Consider the following 21133-nt stretch of genomic DNA (forward strand, 5'->3'; position numbering starts at 1 on the left):
TTGCACATAGAAGCTGTCAAGCTGGTTCCTCTCCTGCATTGTAGGCCATAGTTTCAATTGATTTTCAATACATGTTTTACGTCCCTTCCAGTCCTGTATTGGACAGGCCCTGGCTTAGTTGCAAGAACGGCAGTAATTATTACACGCAAGGAGAACTGACTTGGTATAATTAATGGGCTTCTGGTAATAGGATTTCCAGCCTTGAGGAACCTTTTTACATAAGATATTGGCTGGAGAGTTATGATTTATAGGGGTCTTATCCCAGTGAGCTTTAAAAGGAGGGTTTATGGGAATCAGGATATTTATCAGAGATGGACGGAGAGACAGGGAGGAAAGGGCAACCAAACAGAGAGTGAAGAGCACAGGTTTTGAGCATTTACTATACAGATGATGCAGGAAAAAGGATCAGGACACATATATGGGCAAAGAAACAGGGATGTATAAGGGTGTGTAAAATAAAGTTAATACTGAGACACAGATCAATCACAATTAAACCCAAAGTTTGTACAAATTATGAGGATGCTGGTATAAACTCAGGTGTTCTGCTCCTCCCCTGTGGCTCAACAGAGCATTTCACCAAGCAAAGCCAGCAAATTTCCTCTATGCTTAGAAACTTTTCTTTTCTAGTTGTCTAACTTATTTATTATGTTTGTTAACCCCAAAATATACGGTATGTCAACCTCGAAATCCTATGTATTTCTGAGAGAGAGAAGGTGTGGAAAAATGGGGCCGTGCAGGCTCCCAGCCCCAAAGCACTACCCCCGATTTTATCTTTATCCATCTCTTGGCAGAGTTGGTTTTCTAATGTTAATACAAAGACAGAAAAGGGAATAATTTGATTTTATTGGAGTTTTCAATTCATATTCAGCTGGGATTGTGAAGTGTTTTAGCTGAGAAATGCTGATCGAACTGCCTCCACACACTACCATCCACAATGGGGTCAAGGGGTGTCTTCAAGATTCCCTCCTGCTGCAGGCGTTGGATATGTCCTGAATAGACAGCAGGCAAGGCAAGCTCCACATGCAGGCTCCACAAAAATTAACTCATCATCTGGAAAAAGGATTGAACATGAAGTAAGGGATGTAAATCAGAACCTGGTAGATGTAAGACATAGGAATGAGGGGACACAATGAAGGAAATAATAAAGCCCTTTTACCAGAGGGGTATTGGGAAGTTACAGCAATATTGTTAATTGGGGAATGAAGCAATTTGTTGTAGGATTCAGGTAGAAAATTGATGTAACCAAATGGCTGCTGATAAAATATCAAATGCCTGTTATAGCCATAGGTCTACATTTAAAAGGTAAATACTATGTTGAAAGTAGGGTGACCGAATCCGGGATTCAGACAGATTAGGCCTTTTTTTTAGCAGATTCGTCTTAATCCTTCTGCCCGGCCGAACCCGAATCTGAAATCCTAATTTGCATATGCAAATTAAGGCAGAGAGGACATCGCCTGACTTTTGCCACAGAAAAGGAAGCTAAAAAATGTTTTCTCGTTCCCACCTCTAATTTTGCATATGCAAATTAGTATTTGGTTTGAATTCGGCTGAATCTTTCGCGATGGATTCAGGGTGTTTGGCCGAATCCAAAATAGCGGATCGGTGCATCCCTATTCTCTTATATTCTACAGAGCTCTTTTCACAAAATGATGCTGTAATGACTTAATGAAAAATGGGACCTAAAAGAAAATTGAAGAATACAAAAGAAAAAGGTGAAGAATGCTTTTCGAAACCCCATAGAAAAAGAGCATCTGCCCTTATATACACACACAAAAACATTCCACAGCCCGTATGGCTTCTCTGTCATCAACAGTAATGGAAATAACGTTGTGCTCCCTTGTACACTCAAAGGCTCTGTCCACATTACTGTCTTGGCACCGAGACACTTGGCAACACTAAAAGAGACAGACACACACATTACACACTGACAGGTCATTGTATTACAGATATCAGTGAAGAAAAGACTTGTCATTTCTAGGCCAGGGCCTATTTCTTATGATGTGTTACTGTAAGTAAGCTGTTGTTCTCCAGTGGGGTGGCATCAGTGCTGGGATAATCGTGTAAAAAAGGTATTGTAATATATATGTATATATAACATAATAATGTACCAGAACTCTCTAATGTGTAAATAGATGACAAAAGGAGAAAATGTTTGCATGGCATGAATCGTAACCTGGGTAATATCTGGAAGGCTGATGGGTTTTTCCTGCTTCAAGAGCTGCATTCAAACAGTGGGCCCCTTTAGTCTCCATTGCAATTATGGGAAATCAGACCAGCCCACCTTCTTCAGCCCTTCAGCTAGCCCAGCCAGGGAGCCCACCACCCCCTACAGAAACAACCAGTGCCCCTGGCTTCTGAGAACCCAAAGAGGCCTTTAGTTCACACACAAGGCTGGAGTGGCCTTCCCTGAAAAAAAAAATTTCACAAGTCAAGGTGACTGTAATTTTTAAAGAATAAGCCATCAACTATGGCAGCAGTAAGAAGATAACAATTGGTTTCAAATATTCAGAGACGCTGGTTTATAGTTTCCAAGCTTAAACCTCTTTGCCTGGCAACAAGGGTTTACTGCTATTAGTAAACAATAAGTACAGTATATTATAAGAAATACAATTCACATAAATTTAAAGTATAATTACAATACATCATATCTGCTCATTAGAGAGACATGTAGGGCATCAAACAAATCTTTACCCTGTTTTTCTGTGACATCATTCAGCCCAGTAACAGGCTGGAGAGCCATCAGCTTGACTTTGGAGCCAAATGTACAGGGTTTCCCCACAGAGCTTAAAGAGGAAATCCCTTCTGCAGCAGCCAGAGAGAATCAGATCTGTGGAGAGTGACACGGCTGCTGGACAGGGTGAGGACAGGTCTTGCCCGTGTACCTGCCATGTGGGAGCAGCTACTACTTTCAAAAGGAAAGGTACCTTGGAGCAGGTAGCGCTAACTGGGGACATAAGAGCTCTTGGGGAAGGGACATTGATCTGACCGGAGTGATTTTGCATTTATCCATCCGATGTGGGACTGTGGCATTGAGAGACTGTGTCAGGTGTTGATAGTCCACACAGGTTCCGCAGAGTTAAAGCTATATTGTGTGATTTGCGTTTACAGTTACTAAATACAGTTTAGATAAAGTCTATATTGTTTTATTGCAAGCTGTGAGTGTTTTTATTTTTCCTATTGGAAATCCCCCCCCCAGGCCGGGCACTTCTCCCCCTGCGCATGCACTCAAATGTGAGCATATGCATGCAAACAAGCGCGGACTGGCACACATTTGTGTGCTTTGCAGTTGGAGTGCAGAACTCCCTCAGCCAGAATGGGGTAGGCACATACGTCTGCTAGGCAGATACGTGCCTAGCACCCCAAGCTTTAAGCCCTAAGCATGTGACTCTTCTGCCTACCCCTAGTTCCAGCCCTGAGTTGAGTTAGACTTTAGTTTGTATATAAATGTGTAGTAAAAATATTCATTCCATTATGTGTGTAGTAACATTTAAATCAGTATTTTTCAGTAAGTGTAAGACCAGGCTCATTTTGGAGGCTTGCAAAATTTGAAAGATAAAAATGGACTGCTTGGGCAGCATCTAGTTGTCCATAGGGCAGTCTAATGTGAATTTCTTCTCTCTTCTACAATAAAATTTCTCACATCCTATAGGTAACAAAACATGCTCATTTTTACTCCGACACAGTAACCCATAGTAACCAATAAGTTAAATGCTAAACCAGTAAATGCTACCTGCTGATTGGTTGCTAAAGGCAATTAGACCTGTAGCAAACGTTGCACCTTCTGTTAAATTACCCGAAAAAGACTTTCTAAACAAATAATAGTACTGCAGTTTTGGTTACAGCTTTTCTGTACATATGAAATACAAGGATATGTCTATATGCAATCTATAATTGTTATTATGGTAAGAAAGCTTCAAATGGCTGAGGCCTTGATAATGCTTGTAGAAAGCATGAAAAGACTTGATGAAACTAAAGGTTGATAGGGACTGATTTAAAAAAAGGTGAACGCAGTACTTATTCCTTACTCCTTTCATTCTTGCATGGCACCAATTCTAATAGGACATATGGGAGAAGTAGCTGCCATAACTATTCATTTGTTGAGCCAGTTTCTGCAGTTCCCAAGATACCGTATGAGTGCACAAAGAAAAATACTATGATTTCTGCTCACCAGACGAGAGGATGGTTAAATGGAGAGATATACACACTGCCAGGAGTTTCAGTCAGCTGGTGAGCATGTGCATCAGCATCATCCCAGACCTGCAGTTGGCAGAGGGGGAGAGAGTTAATGATGAACACCTTGTAGTAGAGGAAGGTCTGGAAATCCTCATATAACCCTTTCAGTAGGCATGTTGTTCCAGGCACCATGCCCTGCAACTCCTTCTATCATGTCTGTGAAAACTGCACCTGCTTGGACTCATCTGGCTGCTATAATATTAGTATCGTGTGTATCCTGTGCCCTGATGTGGAGTAGCTAGATAGGATATAAAATATCTCCTGTTAGTGGAGTGGTGGACATACCGGTACATAAAAAAGCATGGATTTTTAAACATTTTTTAGACATCCGGTCAATTGATATTGATCCAGATACTGATGGGGGAAGCCTGTCGGAGAGACCCATACTTAAGGGGTTATTTACTAAGCTCCAGTAAGGCTTTTTGGGGCAAAGCTCACATTTTTCAGGGTTTTATTTAAAACTCGAATTTTAAGGGATTTATTAAAGCCCGATGCTGCAAAAATTCAGAATCTAAAAATCCGTCATCTCAGACCTGCTTAGGTTGCATATAAGTCAATGGAAAGGTCACTATCATATTTGGAAGTTCTGTGGTCTCTGCTAGAATTAGCCCGAAATTGGACTATTTGTGGGTTTTTGGGCAAAAATCCAAAAAATTCTGTCTTTTCTGGAAAAAGCCGGAAAAACGTGCGTTTTGGGAAAAACTCCGGAAAAATCATATAATTCGGATTTTCACTCAATTTTATCGAGTTTTCCTACGATCTGATTAAATCGATCTTTTTTTAATAATAAATAAGGCCAAATCATGGATTCTAGTTTGGTCAAACTTTTTGGATTTAAAAATTGAAATTAAATAACCCCCTAAGTCTGTCAGCAGCTTATATATCTGCCTGTGTACTGGAAGCTATAAGCAGGTTATACAGTATATAGACAGAAATGGTTTAGCTTGATGGACTTGTGTCTTTTTTTAACCTAACTTACTATGTTACATTTGTTGAATCCATTTACAGTACCGTATATACTCGCGTATAAGCCGAGTTTTTCAGCACCCAAAATGTGCTGAAAAACTCTACCTCGGCTTATACGCGGGTCAGGCTGCAAAAGGAAAGGCTGCGCTTAGGAGCTCCTGCGTGCTCTCACTCACCCCCATCCTGGCAAAAGTCTTCCTCTCTGACTGCTTCAGTGCGTCATCAGGAAGCGCCTCCCGGCTTTACACTGACCCGCAGTAGAACCCTGGCACATGCGCAGCTTTTCTTTTCTGCTGTCTGAATCAACTGGTGCTCGGCTCCGCTCCTCCCTTGTCACATTCCTGCAGCCCGATCAGATTACTCGGGCTGTGACACGGAGAAAGCAGCACGAAGAGAACGGGAGACTTGAAAAGCAGGAAGGGAGGGGGAGGGAGATCGAGCAGACTCGTGCAGCACAAGAGAGAGAGAGAGGGAGGACTTGAGCAGCACAGCACGAATTCCCTGGGATTGTTTCTCTGCCTGGCTGCATGCTGTGTGTGTGGTGGGATTTCATTTGGAGCTGGGACAGACTGTGGAGGTGAGTGTGTGCAGAGTAGAACTTGCTGCAACTTTACTGTCACTTTTGGTCTGGCCACACAACTATGTTCAACCTTAGTCTCTCCAGCCCTCCTTCAGCTTCAGCCCCCCCACTGTGCTCAGTTCACTGGCTTCTAGTTCACTGGCTTCTAGTTCACTGGCTTCTAGTTCACTGGCTTCTAGTTCGCTGGCACACAGTCGGGATCAGGAGTGTGAAATGCATTTCTCCCCCTAGGCTTATACAAGAGTCAATAAGTTTTCCCATTTTTGTAGGTAAAATTAGGTACCTCGGCTTATACACGGGTCGGCTTATACACGAGTATATACGGTATATATCCAGGGAAAGACTGGACTGCCTTTTTGGTACTGTATTTCACCAATTTTACAGCTGGTTTAAGCTGGTTTATGATTTTCCGTCCTATAGATCAGTATTATTGATGAAATATGGATTGTGCCTCTTTTACTCCAATACTGTAATCAGTCATATATTTGGCTAATGATAATATTCAAGTAGTGTGTGTGAATGTGATAGGGACCTTAGTTTGTTTGTTTTATCAGGGCAACAAATTAATTTTTTTTGTTAAGATTTTAAAAACACACATCTGTTTACAATAATTTACTCTGTAACTAGAGCTTTGAGTGCGAGGGAGTTAGCTCCATGTGCATTCCAGCATATAAGAAAATTGGACAAAAGCTTCTCAAACACAACATGAAATGGTCAGGCAATCCTGCTAACTTCAACCTAACGACAGAAATAGCAATTTAAGAGGTTTTGTTTGGGCAGAACCCATACATAGCTGATATACTAGTAGTTAGATGTACTGTATCTTGATATTGGGATTGAGGTTCTCACCTCAGTACAAGGCAGGATAGCAGACACCATGTACCCCTCTGTAGTTGCTTCAAGGCTGAAGGTTTTTTATGGAAAATGCCACCAGGGCCCAGAGTACTGAAAACAGGTGAAGATCACAGGCACATTTGGGTTAAATGGTTACCCATAAGCTGACATAGTAGAAGGCAGATGTATCTTGGTATTGGGACTGCACTTGTTTGAGACACAAAGCACTAAGCTGCTCCTATCAACTAAGTATTATCTCCACGAATCATTTCACCTTAATTGCAGGCTCTTTGAGGTCTGTTTTCATACATTTTATGAGTCACTTTATACGCTAATGTTTTGCTAAATGACATGTATAAAATTCACCAAACTGTTTATATTCTAGGTTTTGATAAAATGTTTTATTTAATGTCTGTAATTACACTTGACACAATAAATGTTTTGTTGTAGGCTATATTTTAATCTGCGCATTAATCTGTTAATAGCTGAATTCCCTAGCTACTGTGACAACAAGGCATTTTTGTAATTAGTATAACTAAAACTTACCCAACAAAGAAATCTTTTTGAGCTGGATGGTCTGCTTTATATGCATAAACTGAGGGGCAAAGTGCAAAAGACAAGGGCAAAACACCCTGTTTTATCTGTACTTTCAACCTTATGCTGTTTTCTGTAGGAACCAATAGCAAAATGGACAAGTTACAGAGCGGGGATTGCACCTGCAATTTATTCAAGCTCAAGTGTTCTGTGTACGGGTGCTAATAGGCCCTGGCATTTCAAGTATACAGAGGGCCAAATAGCCCCCCCCCCCACCACCCTCACGAAATAGTGAATGTCTATTGCCTCTTACAGCAGCCCCTCTGGCACTGCCAGAACCCACAGATTAAGTAATTTTGCACCATTTAGTACTTCAGTGCTTGTAGCTATAGTAAATAAACCCTATATAATTAAAATATGCATTGGTCATTATCTTGGCTCACTAATCTAGAGCCCATTGTCCCTCATCAGTTTCATGCCCTGGTTCCCTAATATTTATAATATTAGAGCCTTCCACATGGAAAATGAGCTGAAGTACTAATAGACATTGGCTACAACTGCTGTTAGGTTTTATATCCATACATTCCCTATCACAGCAAAACCAACTGAAAAATGAGACACTGGGTATGGGCTGGGCCCCCTTCAGATGCAGATTTTGCACAACAGTCCCCCATCTCACCTCTGATAGCAGCCCTGGTAATATAAAATTATATTTGGGTTGTTTGATTATTTCATATAGGATGAAGGATCCGCACACACTATATTATTCTGCAGTTGGGGAAGTGTCCCTTTCTTTATTTTATAACACCACCAGTATCACTGGTGGTGTTATAAAATAAAGAAAGGGGCACTTCCCCAACTACAGAATAATAGAGTGTGTGCGGATCCTTGAACAAGAATTGCTGTTGTTGTGGGACCTGCCCGGGTCTGCGGATGACCAGCACCACCATTGCAGTGAGTTGATATACAGGAGTTGCGGTGGATTGTTAACATATAGGATGAAAAGACAGTTCTCCAGTAAATCCACTCAAATATATACCCATGCCCAGTTCACTTGTACAGGTCTTGGAAAATGTTGTAAAGAAATGTGTTATCACCATTTTAGAAATCTTACCTTAATTCTGACCACACTCAGTAAGAGTTAGTTAAGGATATGGCTTATTATTCAGTGGGACAGTTAGATATAAGTACAATATGACTCCACAAACAGAGACCCAATTGCACTAACCCAATGGATAGGTTCAAGGGCTGATCTGAAGGGTTACTTAGTAGAAGTGCATTGAGCACCTACTTGTGATGTAATAACTCACCGATCAACCCATTACCAAGCCCCACTAGTAGCAAAGCTTCTGGAAAATATACATGTATGGATGAACCATATTTAACATAGTGGAGAATGTGTGGTTGTCATCCAGGAGTCGTACCTGTACTGTGGCCATGGTACCAGTGGGGCCATTGGTAAACCATAAGCCCACCTTTCAAAGCATAAGAATAATATACTGCAGACTATTACGCAGGGGTATATAAGTGGGTGCAGGGGGAGGGATTTACAAACTGCTGTTGTTTGGGAGTGCACAGTAAAGGAATACAAAGGATAATCAAACAAAGTTTTCAACAAAGTCTGAGGCCTCTTTTACACTTCTAGAGAGACTACATGAATGCATAAATGGATAGTGTTGAGGGGTTTTTACCTTTCCAATTATCACAACATCAGCTCCCAGATCCTGCAGCTTCTGTACAATATCTGCTCCAGTACTTTGTGGAACAACAATGGTTGCTGGGAGGTTCAGTCCCCTACAAGCATAAGCTGCTGCAAGCCCAGCATTACCCCCTGTGTGTGAGAGACAGAGGATGTATAAGGCAGAGATAGCAAAAGCACCAACAGAAGAAAGCACGATAGATACTGTAAGTGAATATAGATACAAAAGAAAAACTATTACTATTGTATAAAAAAAGATAAAAGATCAACAGACACCCAAATAGAGTAGCTTAATCAATACCTGAGGAACAGACAAACCTCGTGCAGCCTTTCTTCGCAAGCTACAAAACAGAGAAAATAAATATTTAGTTTGTCACTGCTTTCAATGCTTTCTCTGCTCCCTATCCAATGCTTAGCCATTGTTTCTGCTCTCACAGGTGAGTACCTCAGCTATGTTTTCTATATCATGTGTTGCCCTTGCTTCTGTACAACCAGTTGATCAGGACACCAGCAGCTAAAGAGGAAGATCCACCCCTTTCCGCACACTATATTGAAGTGTGGTAGGAAGTGGTCATTACACCTCTTGGCCAATAAATAAGGATATGTAAATTACACTAGATACATGTGCTTTTGCCCAGCAACTAGGGAAAAGGAGGAAGGGTAGGGAATTAAAGCCATAGGGGCAGATTAACCCTATGGGTCCCTACACTTATCTCCTTATTCAATTCCAGCCTTAGTTGAAATAAAATTTAGAAAAAGGAAAATGCAAATTAAGCACAAATAATTGTCTGTATAATATTTGTTAACTGCTGCATAACGGGTATTAGTCAGTAATGTAACTAGAGGGGGACGGGCTCTGGCGCAGAACGTGCAGCCGGGCCCCCCGCCCCCCTCCGTACACCCGGAAATCCATAGAAGACAGTGGAGCGCGAGCAGCCAGGGGGCCCTGAGGGGGTGTGGGCCCTGGCCCAATCACACCCCCTGCTCCCCCGGTAGTTAAGACACTGGTATTAGTGGTTTTTAATCTGACTGCAAGCAGGATGAAGTATGCTGTTCCACACACAGTCTGTGCACTGACACTATTTTTAGAAAGTCCAGAAATTCCTTCTGATAAACATTTTTGTTTTCTGTGTCAATGAACCAACCTTTATGCAGCACCGTCAGCCATGCACAATTCTATCTGGTTTATTCAATAGGTCCCTTCCTAAACCTCTATTCCTTTAGGAAATATCTAACCCAACCTTTATATATATAACATCATGTCAGTGTGTCAAACGGCTTTAGCTATCACAATATCCATCCAAGCCAACACAGCAGACGACTAGGGAAAACCAATGCATTTCCCTGTTCCAGACTGGTTCATACTGCAATGGGTGGAACTGAGGTACAAGACTAAACAAGACAGTATATAAAATGACATAATGCCATAGGCAACAGATCATTGAAAAATCTCTTATTCAGCAATACAATGCATATTTGGAATAAGATATAAAACTTCTCTTCACAAAGTCTCTGAACCATTAGGCCAAACTAATAGTACTCAATGTGCCTTAAGGAGAATAGAAGTAACAAAGATTACTAAATATATACATTGATTGTAGTGATCGAATTAACTTTCAAGCCTGTCATTCAAACTTCTACATAGTTACCAGGGTATAATTACTCCTCCAGCGCAACTGACAAACCATCTAAGTTAAGTTTCTACCAGAATTTATATAAATCACCGTTGGTAAACCATATCTGTTGCATAGTCATGTGAAGTTGGCTTGCAAGGTAAATATAAGGAAAATTCAATGCATATATTTTAACAACAGTGATTTATATTCATCATAGGAATGCAACATTGCTTTGTCAGTCGCTACCAGTACCCAAAAGCTATTAAACCCAAATTTGCAGCTCTAGTTTTCCTTGTTCTGCTTGGCTAGTAAATTCCTTCCAAATTATCTGTAGAGTTGCAGAATGAAGTACATTCCCCATTTTTTTGTATGTATTTATGTCTTTGTGTATGTTAAATACAGTGGGGCAGGTTTACTAAAGGGCAAAGTGGCTAACGCTAGTGATATTTCACCAGAAATTCCATCCACAGGGACATCATCAATTTACTAACAGGTGTAGGTGACAATTCACTGGCGAATGGGACTGCTGCCAGTGCTCATTCGCACTCTATCGCCAGGCGACTTTTCGACTTCACCACCTCAGACAAGGCAACTATTAAAATACAGCTACATCTTCCTCAATCTTATGTCAGTGACATCATATCCTGTGTACCGGAAATGCATTAAAGTTGTAAAAATGCAGGTGACTTTTCCTTATTTTATTGCCTGCAAAAGTCCTAACTATTAAACTTTTTTGGGTTAACATTTTTCCCCAGACATTTACATAGTTACATAGTTAAATTGGGTTGAAAAAAGACAAAGTCCATCAAGTGCAACCCCTCCAAATGCCCAGCATCCATACACACACCCCTCCCTACTTTTAAATAAATTCTATATACCCATACCTATACTAACTATAGAGTTTAGTATCACAATAGCCTTTGATATTATGTCTGTCCAAAAAATCATCCAAGACATTCCTAAAGGCATTAACAGAATCAGCCATCACAACATCACCCGGCAGTGCATTCCACAACCTCACTGTCCTGACTGTGAAGAACCCCCTACGTTGCTTCAAATGAAAGTTCTTTTCTTCTAGTCTAAAGGGGTGGCCTCTGGTACGGTGATCCACTTTATGCTATTTGTCTATAATGTCCTCTAATGTACTTGTAAAGTGTAATCATGTTCCCTCGCAAGCACCTTTTTTCCAGAGAAAACAACCCCAACCTTGACAGTCTACCCTCATAATTTAAGTCTTCCATCCCTCTAACCAGTTTAGTTACACGTCTCTGCACTCTCTCCAGCTCATTTATATCCCTCTTAAGGACTGGAGTCCAAAACTGCACTGCATACTCCAGATGAGGCCTCACCAGGGACCTATAAAGAGGCATAATTATGTTTTCATCCCTTGAGTTAATGCCCTTTTTTATGCAAGACAGAACTTTATTTGCTTTAGTAGCCACAGAATGACACTGCCCAGAATTAGACAACTTGTTATCTACAAAAACCCCTAGATCCTTCTCATTTAAGGAAACTCCCAACACACTGCCATTTAGTGTATAACTTGCATTTATATTGTTTTTGCCAAAGTGCATAACCTTACATTTATCTACATTGAACCTCATTTTCCAGTTTGCTGCCCAGTTTGAAGGGCATGGAACATTAATTTTAGGGTGGCCTCGTGTGTAGGCCATTATAAGATCTCTCTTGTCTTTATTCAGGTTCCTTGGACATTTGTAATAAAAAGTGGCCACTTCAAGCATTTGCACCATCTCTAATAAAGACTTCCATATGACTTTAATGTACCCACCCTTTTCAAATTGACCTAAGCATAAGATAACAAACAAAGTTTCGCTAGGCAAAAACGATCACTAGCATAATTACGCTTTGAAATCATACTGCTGAAGTACGCTAGCAAAAAGACGCCAGCATTTGGACCCAGGATGCTACTTCGCATTTTAGTGAATTAGAGTAGTGGTAACAAATGTTTGCCTTGCAAAGGTGCACGAAGTGTGTGAAGCTGGCGACAATTCTCCCTTCAGTGAATCTGCCCCAGTGTCTCTTCCTGCCAGGGCCGGAACTAGGGGTAGGCAGAGTAGGCACGTGCCTAGGGCGCAAAGCTGGTGGGGCGCCAGGCACGTCGCCTACCCCATGTCCAGTCCCGTCTCTCCTCGACGATTTTTTTTCCCGCAAATGTGCTTCTGCACATGCACACACACCGTTTCGCACATGCACACTTGCAGTGTCGGACTGGGACACCAGGGGCCCACCCAAAAAACCTTAGACCAGGGGCCCACAAAAAGACCTAAGATCAGGGGCCCACTCAGTACTATTATAATTCCTCTCCTCACACAACCTCTATTCTGCTAGTCTCTTTTCTTTACATACTATAATCTATTATTCAATCTATTTAGTCTCTTTGTTCTCATAGAAATAGGGAATGGCCCTGAAATATGCCAAATGATTTGAAGCAGGAGGGCCCACTGACACCTGGGCCCACCGGGAGTTTTCCTGGTATCCCTGTGGGCCAGTCCGACACTGCACACTTGAGAGCATTTTGGTGCATGTGCAATCAAGAGGGCACTCAGCCAGCGCCGTGGCTGGCCAGGTTGCCTAGGGCACCTGGCCGGGTTGGCCCGTCTCTGCTTCCTGCATATAAACTGTGCAGTGTGTTTACACGTTCATCTTCCCTGCAGTGTGTATCCGTGTGTATGCTACAAGCTATGCGTAACTTTATATAAGCTAATTGCAATCATGTATATGCTCTCTGCAAAGTAGATTCAGTGCAACTCATCCTTGGTATGTTTAAATATCTCATAGGAAAGAGCTGCAACAACAGGAATGCACTTTTCAACATGTATTTAAAGCTGTATGCATAACTGAGATTTTGTGCCATTTTACATGATGTGGCAGCTGTTCATATTTCTGGCCACTCACCTTCTGACAATAGTGTCCAATCCCACGTATCTTGAAAGACCCTGCAGGCTGAACATTTTCCAGTTTCATGAGAACTTTAGTCCCAGCCAATTTGGATAAAGCACGACTCTCTTTCAGAGGAGTGAAAATATGAAAAAGGAGCTTGCTCTGCAAAATCCATCTCTTAAAGAAGCACAACCTGTTTATATACAGAATAGGGTATAAACAGCTTTGAGTCATTCGGCTGTTATGTCAGTAGAGCTAGAGACACTGCTCCCCCAGTTAACATGGACAGATTACTTCAGACATAAGGCACCATTATGTATTTTGTTTACTCCACTGCACTAAACAAGAGGAAGCCCTCCAGTAAAAAGGACTGCGATACACAGTCACAAAGAACACAGTACACACCTGATCTCAGCAGAGAACCTTGTCACATTTGTACAGCTCAGTACTAAGGCCTTGACAGCATGCAGCCTGACATCCACACTGACCGCTTTGCCTCAAACAATCTTTAAACACTTTACAGATAACAGATCAAGGTCCTGAGGGAGTGCCTGCTGGGAGGAGAAAGAATTTTACGGAATGTTATAACCACTCCACTGCTGACAGGGCAAGTTTATAATGGATTGTCGCTGCATTATACATACTGTATTTAATTGTTTATTAGAAACTGTTCTGCCAGTGTTTCCATCTTAAATACAAAAAGAAATCGTCAGCGATCAGTCTAAATCACGATGTGGCGTTGACCAGCTGCCGTAGAATGAGGGGCCTTGACGTGGCACGTGAGCTTACATATTTTGGCCAAAGTGTGGTACTAACACCTCATTTTTTGTAATCATTTTTTAAAGGCAAACCGAGTGCTGGCAATTTTTCTCTTACCAACTTAAATACTTAAGTTATGATGTTTTCCAATTTCATTCTATACAATTATCTGCCCACAAGCCTCTGCCAACTGTCAACTAGGATCATAATAATTCACTCTTGAGCATTTTATTTTTATGTTACCATTTTAGTAACAAGAATTGGACCATTTTCATCATCTCTGCACTGGTCTTTTCTTCCCATCTGGACTACTGTAACCTTTCACTACCCGACTTACCTACTTCATATCTTTCCCCTCCATATTTCTCCCTATGTTTGGCAGCAAGACATTGGCACCAAGGTTGTTGCTATAATTTAGAATATAGCTTAGGCTAATAAAAACATTTCAACAATACAGAAAAAAGAGCATCAGAGCAAAGAGCAGATCAGCATAGTTAGGACTGGAAATTGAGATTTCTCAGTAAAAGATCCCTTAACTGAAACTTCTACCTGCTTCACACTAATCATTTTTACAATTCAAGCACTATACTCAACTGAATCAGCCTACAAATGAATGCTTACCTCTACATGTGTCCTTGGACTCCCCCACCTATGCCACACAAACCATCCTCGATTCGTACGATGAGATCTTTGCGTCTTTGACCAGCTTTACTCGAAATCTCACAGATGACTTCAGGAAAAAAAATATTCAATTTGTAAAACTTTTTTTATACCAAGATGTTATCAAGATTTTAAGAACTTTGAATAAGGAAAATTCATTCATTCAAGTTATGAGCTAAAAAAAAAAAAAAAATATAACCATCTGATTAAAATAAGAGATATGCATTTTTGGAGATGCTCACATGCTGGTTGGCCCTGGGCAAATGCCTATTTTGCCCTTTTGTTAATGCAACAGTCATGTCCCTATGCAATCTGTGAACTAAAGTGCCTGTTTGTCACTTTTGGACATTTTTGCTTGCAGTGTACAGTATTTATTGTTATGCTGAAAATTGGATTACTTCTCAAATCCAGTAAGATATATAAGGAACACGATCAAACTATTTATTTTACTATATATTTATTTTTTAATTATTTTACTTTTAGCTTTTGGTATAAGACTGTTCAGCTTCAAACATAGGTTTGGTAGTAGAGCCTAGCTGTTAATTCATTTGTACACCCGATGTCTAGGGTTGCCACCTGGCCAATATTTCACCAGCTGACCAGTAAAAATGATGCTTGATGCCAATGTTATGAATAGGGAAAAATTGTTAAAATATAAGATGGCAGTGTTTTTTGTTCCAGAGAAGGTGGTCCTACAGATGCCCTCCTGGTATGCCTCATACTAGACGTAACTGTTAGTAGCTCTAGCTTTATATGTTTATTTGTCATGTCACACTGTTAACAGTGTATGTGTACAATTCTGTGCATTTAGATTAGGGATGCACCGAATAAACTATTTGGAATTCGGCAGAATCCCCGAATCCTTGGTGAAAGATTCGGCAGAATACCGAACCGAAACCTAATTTTTATATGCAAATTAGGGTCAGGAAAGGGAAAAAGTTGGAAAAACTCTTGTTTTGTGACGAAAAGTCACGTAATTTCCCTACCCACCCCTAATTTATATATGCAAATTATGAATCAGTTTGGCCAGGCACAAGAATTCGGGCAAATCTGAAACCTGCTGAAAAAGGCTGAATCATGGCCGAATCCAGAAACGAATCCTGGATTTAGTGCATCCCTAATTTAGATGAAAAGCTCTTGTGTGCAGATGCTGTGGCTTCATTTGCTCGCTGAGTGGAGTAAAGTGTTAATCGACCAAAGTCCCAAGTGGCCAGATGTTGCAGTTCCAGGGATTACTGGGGTCAGGGGTACTTTATTGCTGGACTGTGAAGGAGTAACGTGCACACAGCAGTTACTGTACTATATTGCTGGTGTGTCTAAATGTTACACCCACTCAGGTTCCTTCCCAGGCACAGGCCCGGATTTGTGGCAAGGCCACATAGGCCCAGGCCTAGGACGGCACCAGCGTGTGGTAGTGCGGGCGGGCGCTAGGACCGCGCGGAGCGCACAACCTAGGGGTGCCCGCCCAGCTAATCCGGCGCTGCCCAGGCAGCTATCAGTATATTGCCCTACAGCCACTGGGACTGCTGCCTTTTGTTATGTGAATAATGCCAGAAAGCAATTAGGGGTCGTAAGTGAGGGATAGTGTGTATAGTAACCCAAAATGGTGTCGCAAGAATGGGGCTGGAACTGTCAGATAGTTTGGCTGGTGAGACAAAGTAACACTTATTAACAAGGCCATAAAAGTTGTATCCCACACAGTGTTTCTGTTATACAAATCAATTTCTACTTAAAGGAGTTGTTTGAGATAACTGGAATGGACTGGAATTTGAATAGGATAGGGTCTGAATAGAATGCGAGAAGTAATAAAAATACATTTGTAGCCTTACTGAGCATTTGATTTTTGGATGGGATCAGTGACCCCTATTTGAATGCTGGAAAAAGTCAGAAGAAAAAGGCAAATAACTAAAATGCTATAAATAATAAATATCAATTGAAACATTGCTTAGAATTGGCCATTATATAACATACTAAAAGTTAACTTAAAGCTAACCCCCCCTTTAAAGCATGCTCTCCTTGTTTAGAAAAAACTCTTGTATCCCCATGTTTCAGAGATTCCTTGATCATATATATCCGAGTCACTAGCCAAGATGGCACTGTTTTCAACTGCCCACTAGATGCCAGTTCCCTCTAGTCTGCGGAAAACATTATAGATATCACAGCAGCCAATGTGGCAGCTTCCAAAAAGGCACATTCAGGAATCAATAAAATGCACCCTACAAAGTTGAATTGTTTGCCATGAGTTATTGCGGTTTTGCCCACTTTTAATAAATGAGCCTCACTGACATGTTCTGTGACCATGTAAAGGCAAAAGGCTGCAGGCCGACTCATACAGGTCAGGGAACAATGAGCAACTCAAATGTTTTATAATATTAAAGAAATCCCCTGTACTGCAAATGATAAAGATACTATAAGTCTGGGAGTTCTGGGCTTTGCTTTTGGAGAAGGCAATCATGTTCTATGCACAGAGGTCTTCCTGTGTAAAATGACAAGTACAAGAGAAGCCACTCCATCTCTTACATGACACTTATACTGGAGCTCCCAATAGTGACGGGCACCTCGTACCAGTCTCATCCCAGAAACACAGTAGGAATCAGGGGTAGCCAACCAAAGCTTCTGTTGTGTGTGGGTAGCCAATCACAGCTCCCCTGCCTTCACACAGGGAAAGATATGCTGCAGTCAACTGACAGGTCAACCTAACTGCTGTTTGCTGTGCAAAGTGCTGGCAGCCTTGGATTCCCCTATTCAGCCATGGAAAGCAGCCAGCAGAAGGTACAGATGTTGGTTGGCTGGCTCAAGTTAGATTTGGGGGAATTATTTATGAAAGCAGTAAGAAATGCACATTTTTAAAGCACATTCCTTTAGAGGTGTATATGTAATGGCATGTTGGTGTACTTGACACTACAGGTCCCCTTTAAAACCAATAGTTTGCACTCAGCTACATGGCAAATACCTACGTAATGAGAGCTATCATGTCAAGTTAGGGGAACTTTAGGCAGTTAGTTAGTCGTACCATTTTCTGTATCTCACAAAACACTTTAATAAAAGAAATAGTGGATACTGACAAACACAAGCTATGGGTTTGCACTGGACATAGGCACCTAACGGTTTTCGCCGGCCCAACCAATCAGAGTGTGTGCTGGCCCAGCCAATCAGAGCGCAGCAGAGGTGACTTAGGAGTAACAGACGCTTAGTACCAACAGTCTTAAGAGACAGTTGGAGAGGAGTGAGAGAGAGAGTGAGAGAGAGAGATAGCGAAAAAGAGAGAGATTGTGAGCATGGAGATTTCAAAAGCGAGGAAGCGAAGACGACAGATCAACGAAGAAGAACAACTTTCCCCTGGGTGCTGCCATGATCCCAAAAGGGTGAGGCACCAGGGTGATCAACGAGGGACGTGCCACCCTTCAGCTGGGGACCCAGCACTTCAAAATGAGCCTTGGAACACCTTAGCTCACATAGGCATTGGCCTAGAGACCTTCAAGGAGTATGGGGAAGACGCCTACATGTACAACAAAAGCCTTGAAGAGAGATTTATGGCTTTGAACTTTCTACAAAGTCAGCCAGAAATCACTTTGGCGTCATGGTATGAGTTCACCAGCCTGCTTGTCTTCATACACAGACGCCTGAAGTTGGACTTTAGGTCTCTGTGCTTGACTGTCAACCTTCTGGAGCGGTTTCTTGCCCGCACTGCTCCCATCAAGACCACCGACCTGAACAGAGTAGGAGCCACTTGCTTCAATATAGCCTACAAGTTAGTGGACAAACGGCAATTCAGCCTATGGAATTGCCTAAAACTCTTTGATGCCACCATTACAAAGAAGGAAATGAACCAACTGGAGCGAATCATCATTTGCAGATTGCTTTTTGAACTGTCAGCACCGACCATCGATGACTTCTTGGAGCATTTCACCCTCCGGAGAGTAGCCAGCCAGAAGCCTGTAGCTGCCCAGCAGACAAAGGAAGCCATTGCCCTGACTGCTGCTAGAGGCATCGCCGCACTGAGCCTGACCCACCATCATGAGTTTTATACTTATGCACCCTCCATGATGGCTCTGTGCTGCCTGAAAGTAGCCATAAAATTCTACCCTTCAGGCAAACCCATCAACGTGGATCCCGCTGAATACCCAGATCACGTAATGGAAGAGTGTGTCGGGAAGATCATCGCTCTGGTATCATCCAGGCAGAGCTTTTTACACATGCTGCTTCCAGCAGTGTTTCCAAGAAGAACAGCAGAGGAGACAGAGACAAGCGCCTCCCAGAAAGAACCCGAAGGTGGTGAGGCAGAAACATCCAGGCAGGAACAGGGTTCTGACCCCTTGGAAATGGCCCAGGGATCTGGCCTTTCCATCTATCATCAAGGGGTAGGTTTGCAAAACATGCACCCATACATTCCCACATATCCATACTACCACCCTCACATGCACCCATACATTCCTACATATCCTTACAACCACCCTTACAGGCACCCATACATTCCTACATATCCATACAACCACCCTTACAGGCACCCATACATTCCTACATATCCATACAACCACCCTTACAGGCACCCATACATTCCTACATATCCATACAACCACCCTTACAGGCACCCATACATTCCTTCATATCCATACAATCACCCTTACAGGCACCCATACATTCTTACATATCCATACAACCACCCTCACAGGCACCCATACATTCCTACATATCCATCCAACCACCCTTACAGGCACCCATACATTCCTACATAATTATACAACCACCCTTACAGTCACCCATACATTCCTACATTTCCAAACTGGTAGCCATACATGCACCACATAGACACACATCCCCTTACTGACATACAGTCATACATGTATTTTGGTAAAGCTGAATAGGGCATTTTGATCCTGGGAGTAATTCCGATTGCCGTTAAGGAGTCAGGAAGGAATTTTTTCCTCTAGTGAGGTTTTTTGCCTTCCTTTGGATCAAACAGCCCTTTGTGGGTTCTGTTGGGACACTTATTACTGAAATACAATAAAGCTGTGACCATCACAGATTCACCTCAGAACAGTTGTCCGTGTCTTTATTTAAGGATTGGGTACTGTTGGATAAAGCTTTTTCCCTGTGTTAAGGCAGAGCTGTGACTGGTGCTTATATCCTACTGTGTTGATTAATAAAAGAAAATAAAAAGGTCAGGACAGGCAGTTGCTCAGAGGTCCCAAACAAAGGAACTCAAGGAAACGAGGGCCACCATTTTATTGCATTTATTGCACCGCACAATAACATGCTGCTGATCAGCAGTCTATTGCTGGAAAACCTGTACAGGTATGGGACCTGTTATCCAGAATGCTCTGGACCTGGGGTTTTCGGGATAAGAGATCTTACCATAATAATTCTACTAGAAAATTGTGTAAACTGTAAATAAAACCAATAGGCTGGTTTTGCTTCCAATAAGGATTAATTATATCTTAGTTTGGATCAACTACAAGGTACTGTTTTATTATTACAGAGAAAAAGGAAATTGTTTTTAATAATTAGAATTATTTGATTTAAATGTTAGTCTATGTGAGATAGACATCCAATAATTCGGAGCTTTCTGCATAATGGGTTTCCAGACAACGGATCCTATACCTGTATTCTTATTTGCTGTACCACATCGAACTCTCTTAGCTGATAGATACTCCCCTGCCCATACCCTTAGGTTGTAGCACAACACCCAGCAAGGTTATATGTGTTTTAGGTAAAACCCTGCAAGCTATTCATATTCATATTCCTATTCAGATTCCAGTCTCTTATCCATGCTGCATGGTTGCTAGGGTAATTTGGACCCAAGCAACGAGATTGCTGAAATTGCAGACTGGAGAGCTAAATAACACAAACCTATAAAAAATGAAAACCAATTAAAAAGTTGTTTCGGAATATCACCCTCTACATCACTAAAACTTACTTTAGAGGTGAACAACCCCTATAATGATCTATTGTAAGCAACTTTTCAATTGGTTTTCAATTAATTTTTCACTGGTTTTTGAATCATTAGCCATCTTATTCTGCTTCTTTCAAGCCTGCAACTAAAATACTCCCTGATTGCCAGGGGTCACTGACAGCAGCAGCCAAAAAACAATCTGTGGTTGTCGTTATTGGTACTTTTTATTGCGTATATTACAATTCAGTCCCTGGCCCTGTATGGGGAGTGGACACACAAATGTAAGTAAGAAACCCCAGCACCCCAACAATAACTAAATAGACAGCACAATAAAGCATAGAACTATAGCAGGAACATCACCAGGCTCACCTTGTTGGGTCGATTATCTCTGCAAGAACCGGCTTCCCCAGTTTTGGGAGTTTGGAAGTCACTGGCCGAGATGGGTGAAGGGACGGCAT

At 41.7% G+C, this 21133-nt stretch overlaps 1 protein-coding gene and 1 pseudogene across 1 annotated transcript; one reads left to right on the forward strand and one right to left on the reverse strand.

The window, feature by feature from the left end:
* Positions 1–853: 853 nt before the first annotated feature.
* LOC121399385 lies at positions 854–13550 on the reverse strand (annotated as a pseudogene).
* A 3156-nt stretch (positions 13551–16706) lies between these two features.
* On the forward strand, positions 16707–19308 carry LOC121399384 (cyclin-O protein B-like; the record flags this gene model as incomplete). Its single annotated transcript, XM_041579966.1, has 1 exon — positions 16707–19308. A coding segment is annotated over exon 1 (1248 nt), but the record flags the coding sequence as incomplete, so codon positions are not given.
* Positions 19309–21133: the final 1825 nt, after the last annotated feature.

This window comes from Xenopus laevis, chromosome 1S (genome assembly GCF_017654675.1).
Source record: "Xenopus laevis strain J_2021 chromosome 1S, Xenopus_laevis_v10.1, whole genome shotgun sequence".
NCBI lineage: Eukaryota > Metazoa > Chordata > Amphibia > Anura > Pipidae > Xenopus > Xenopus laevis.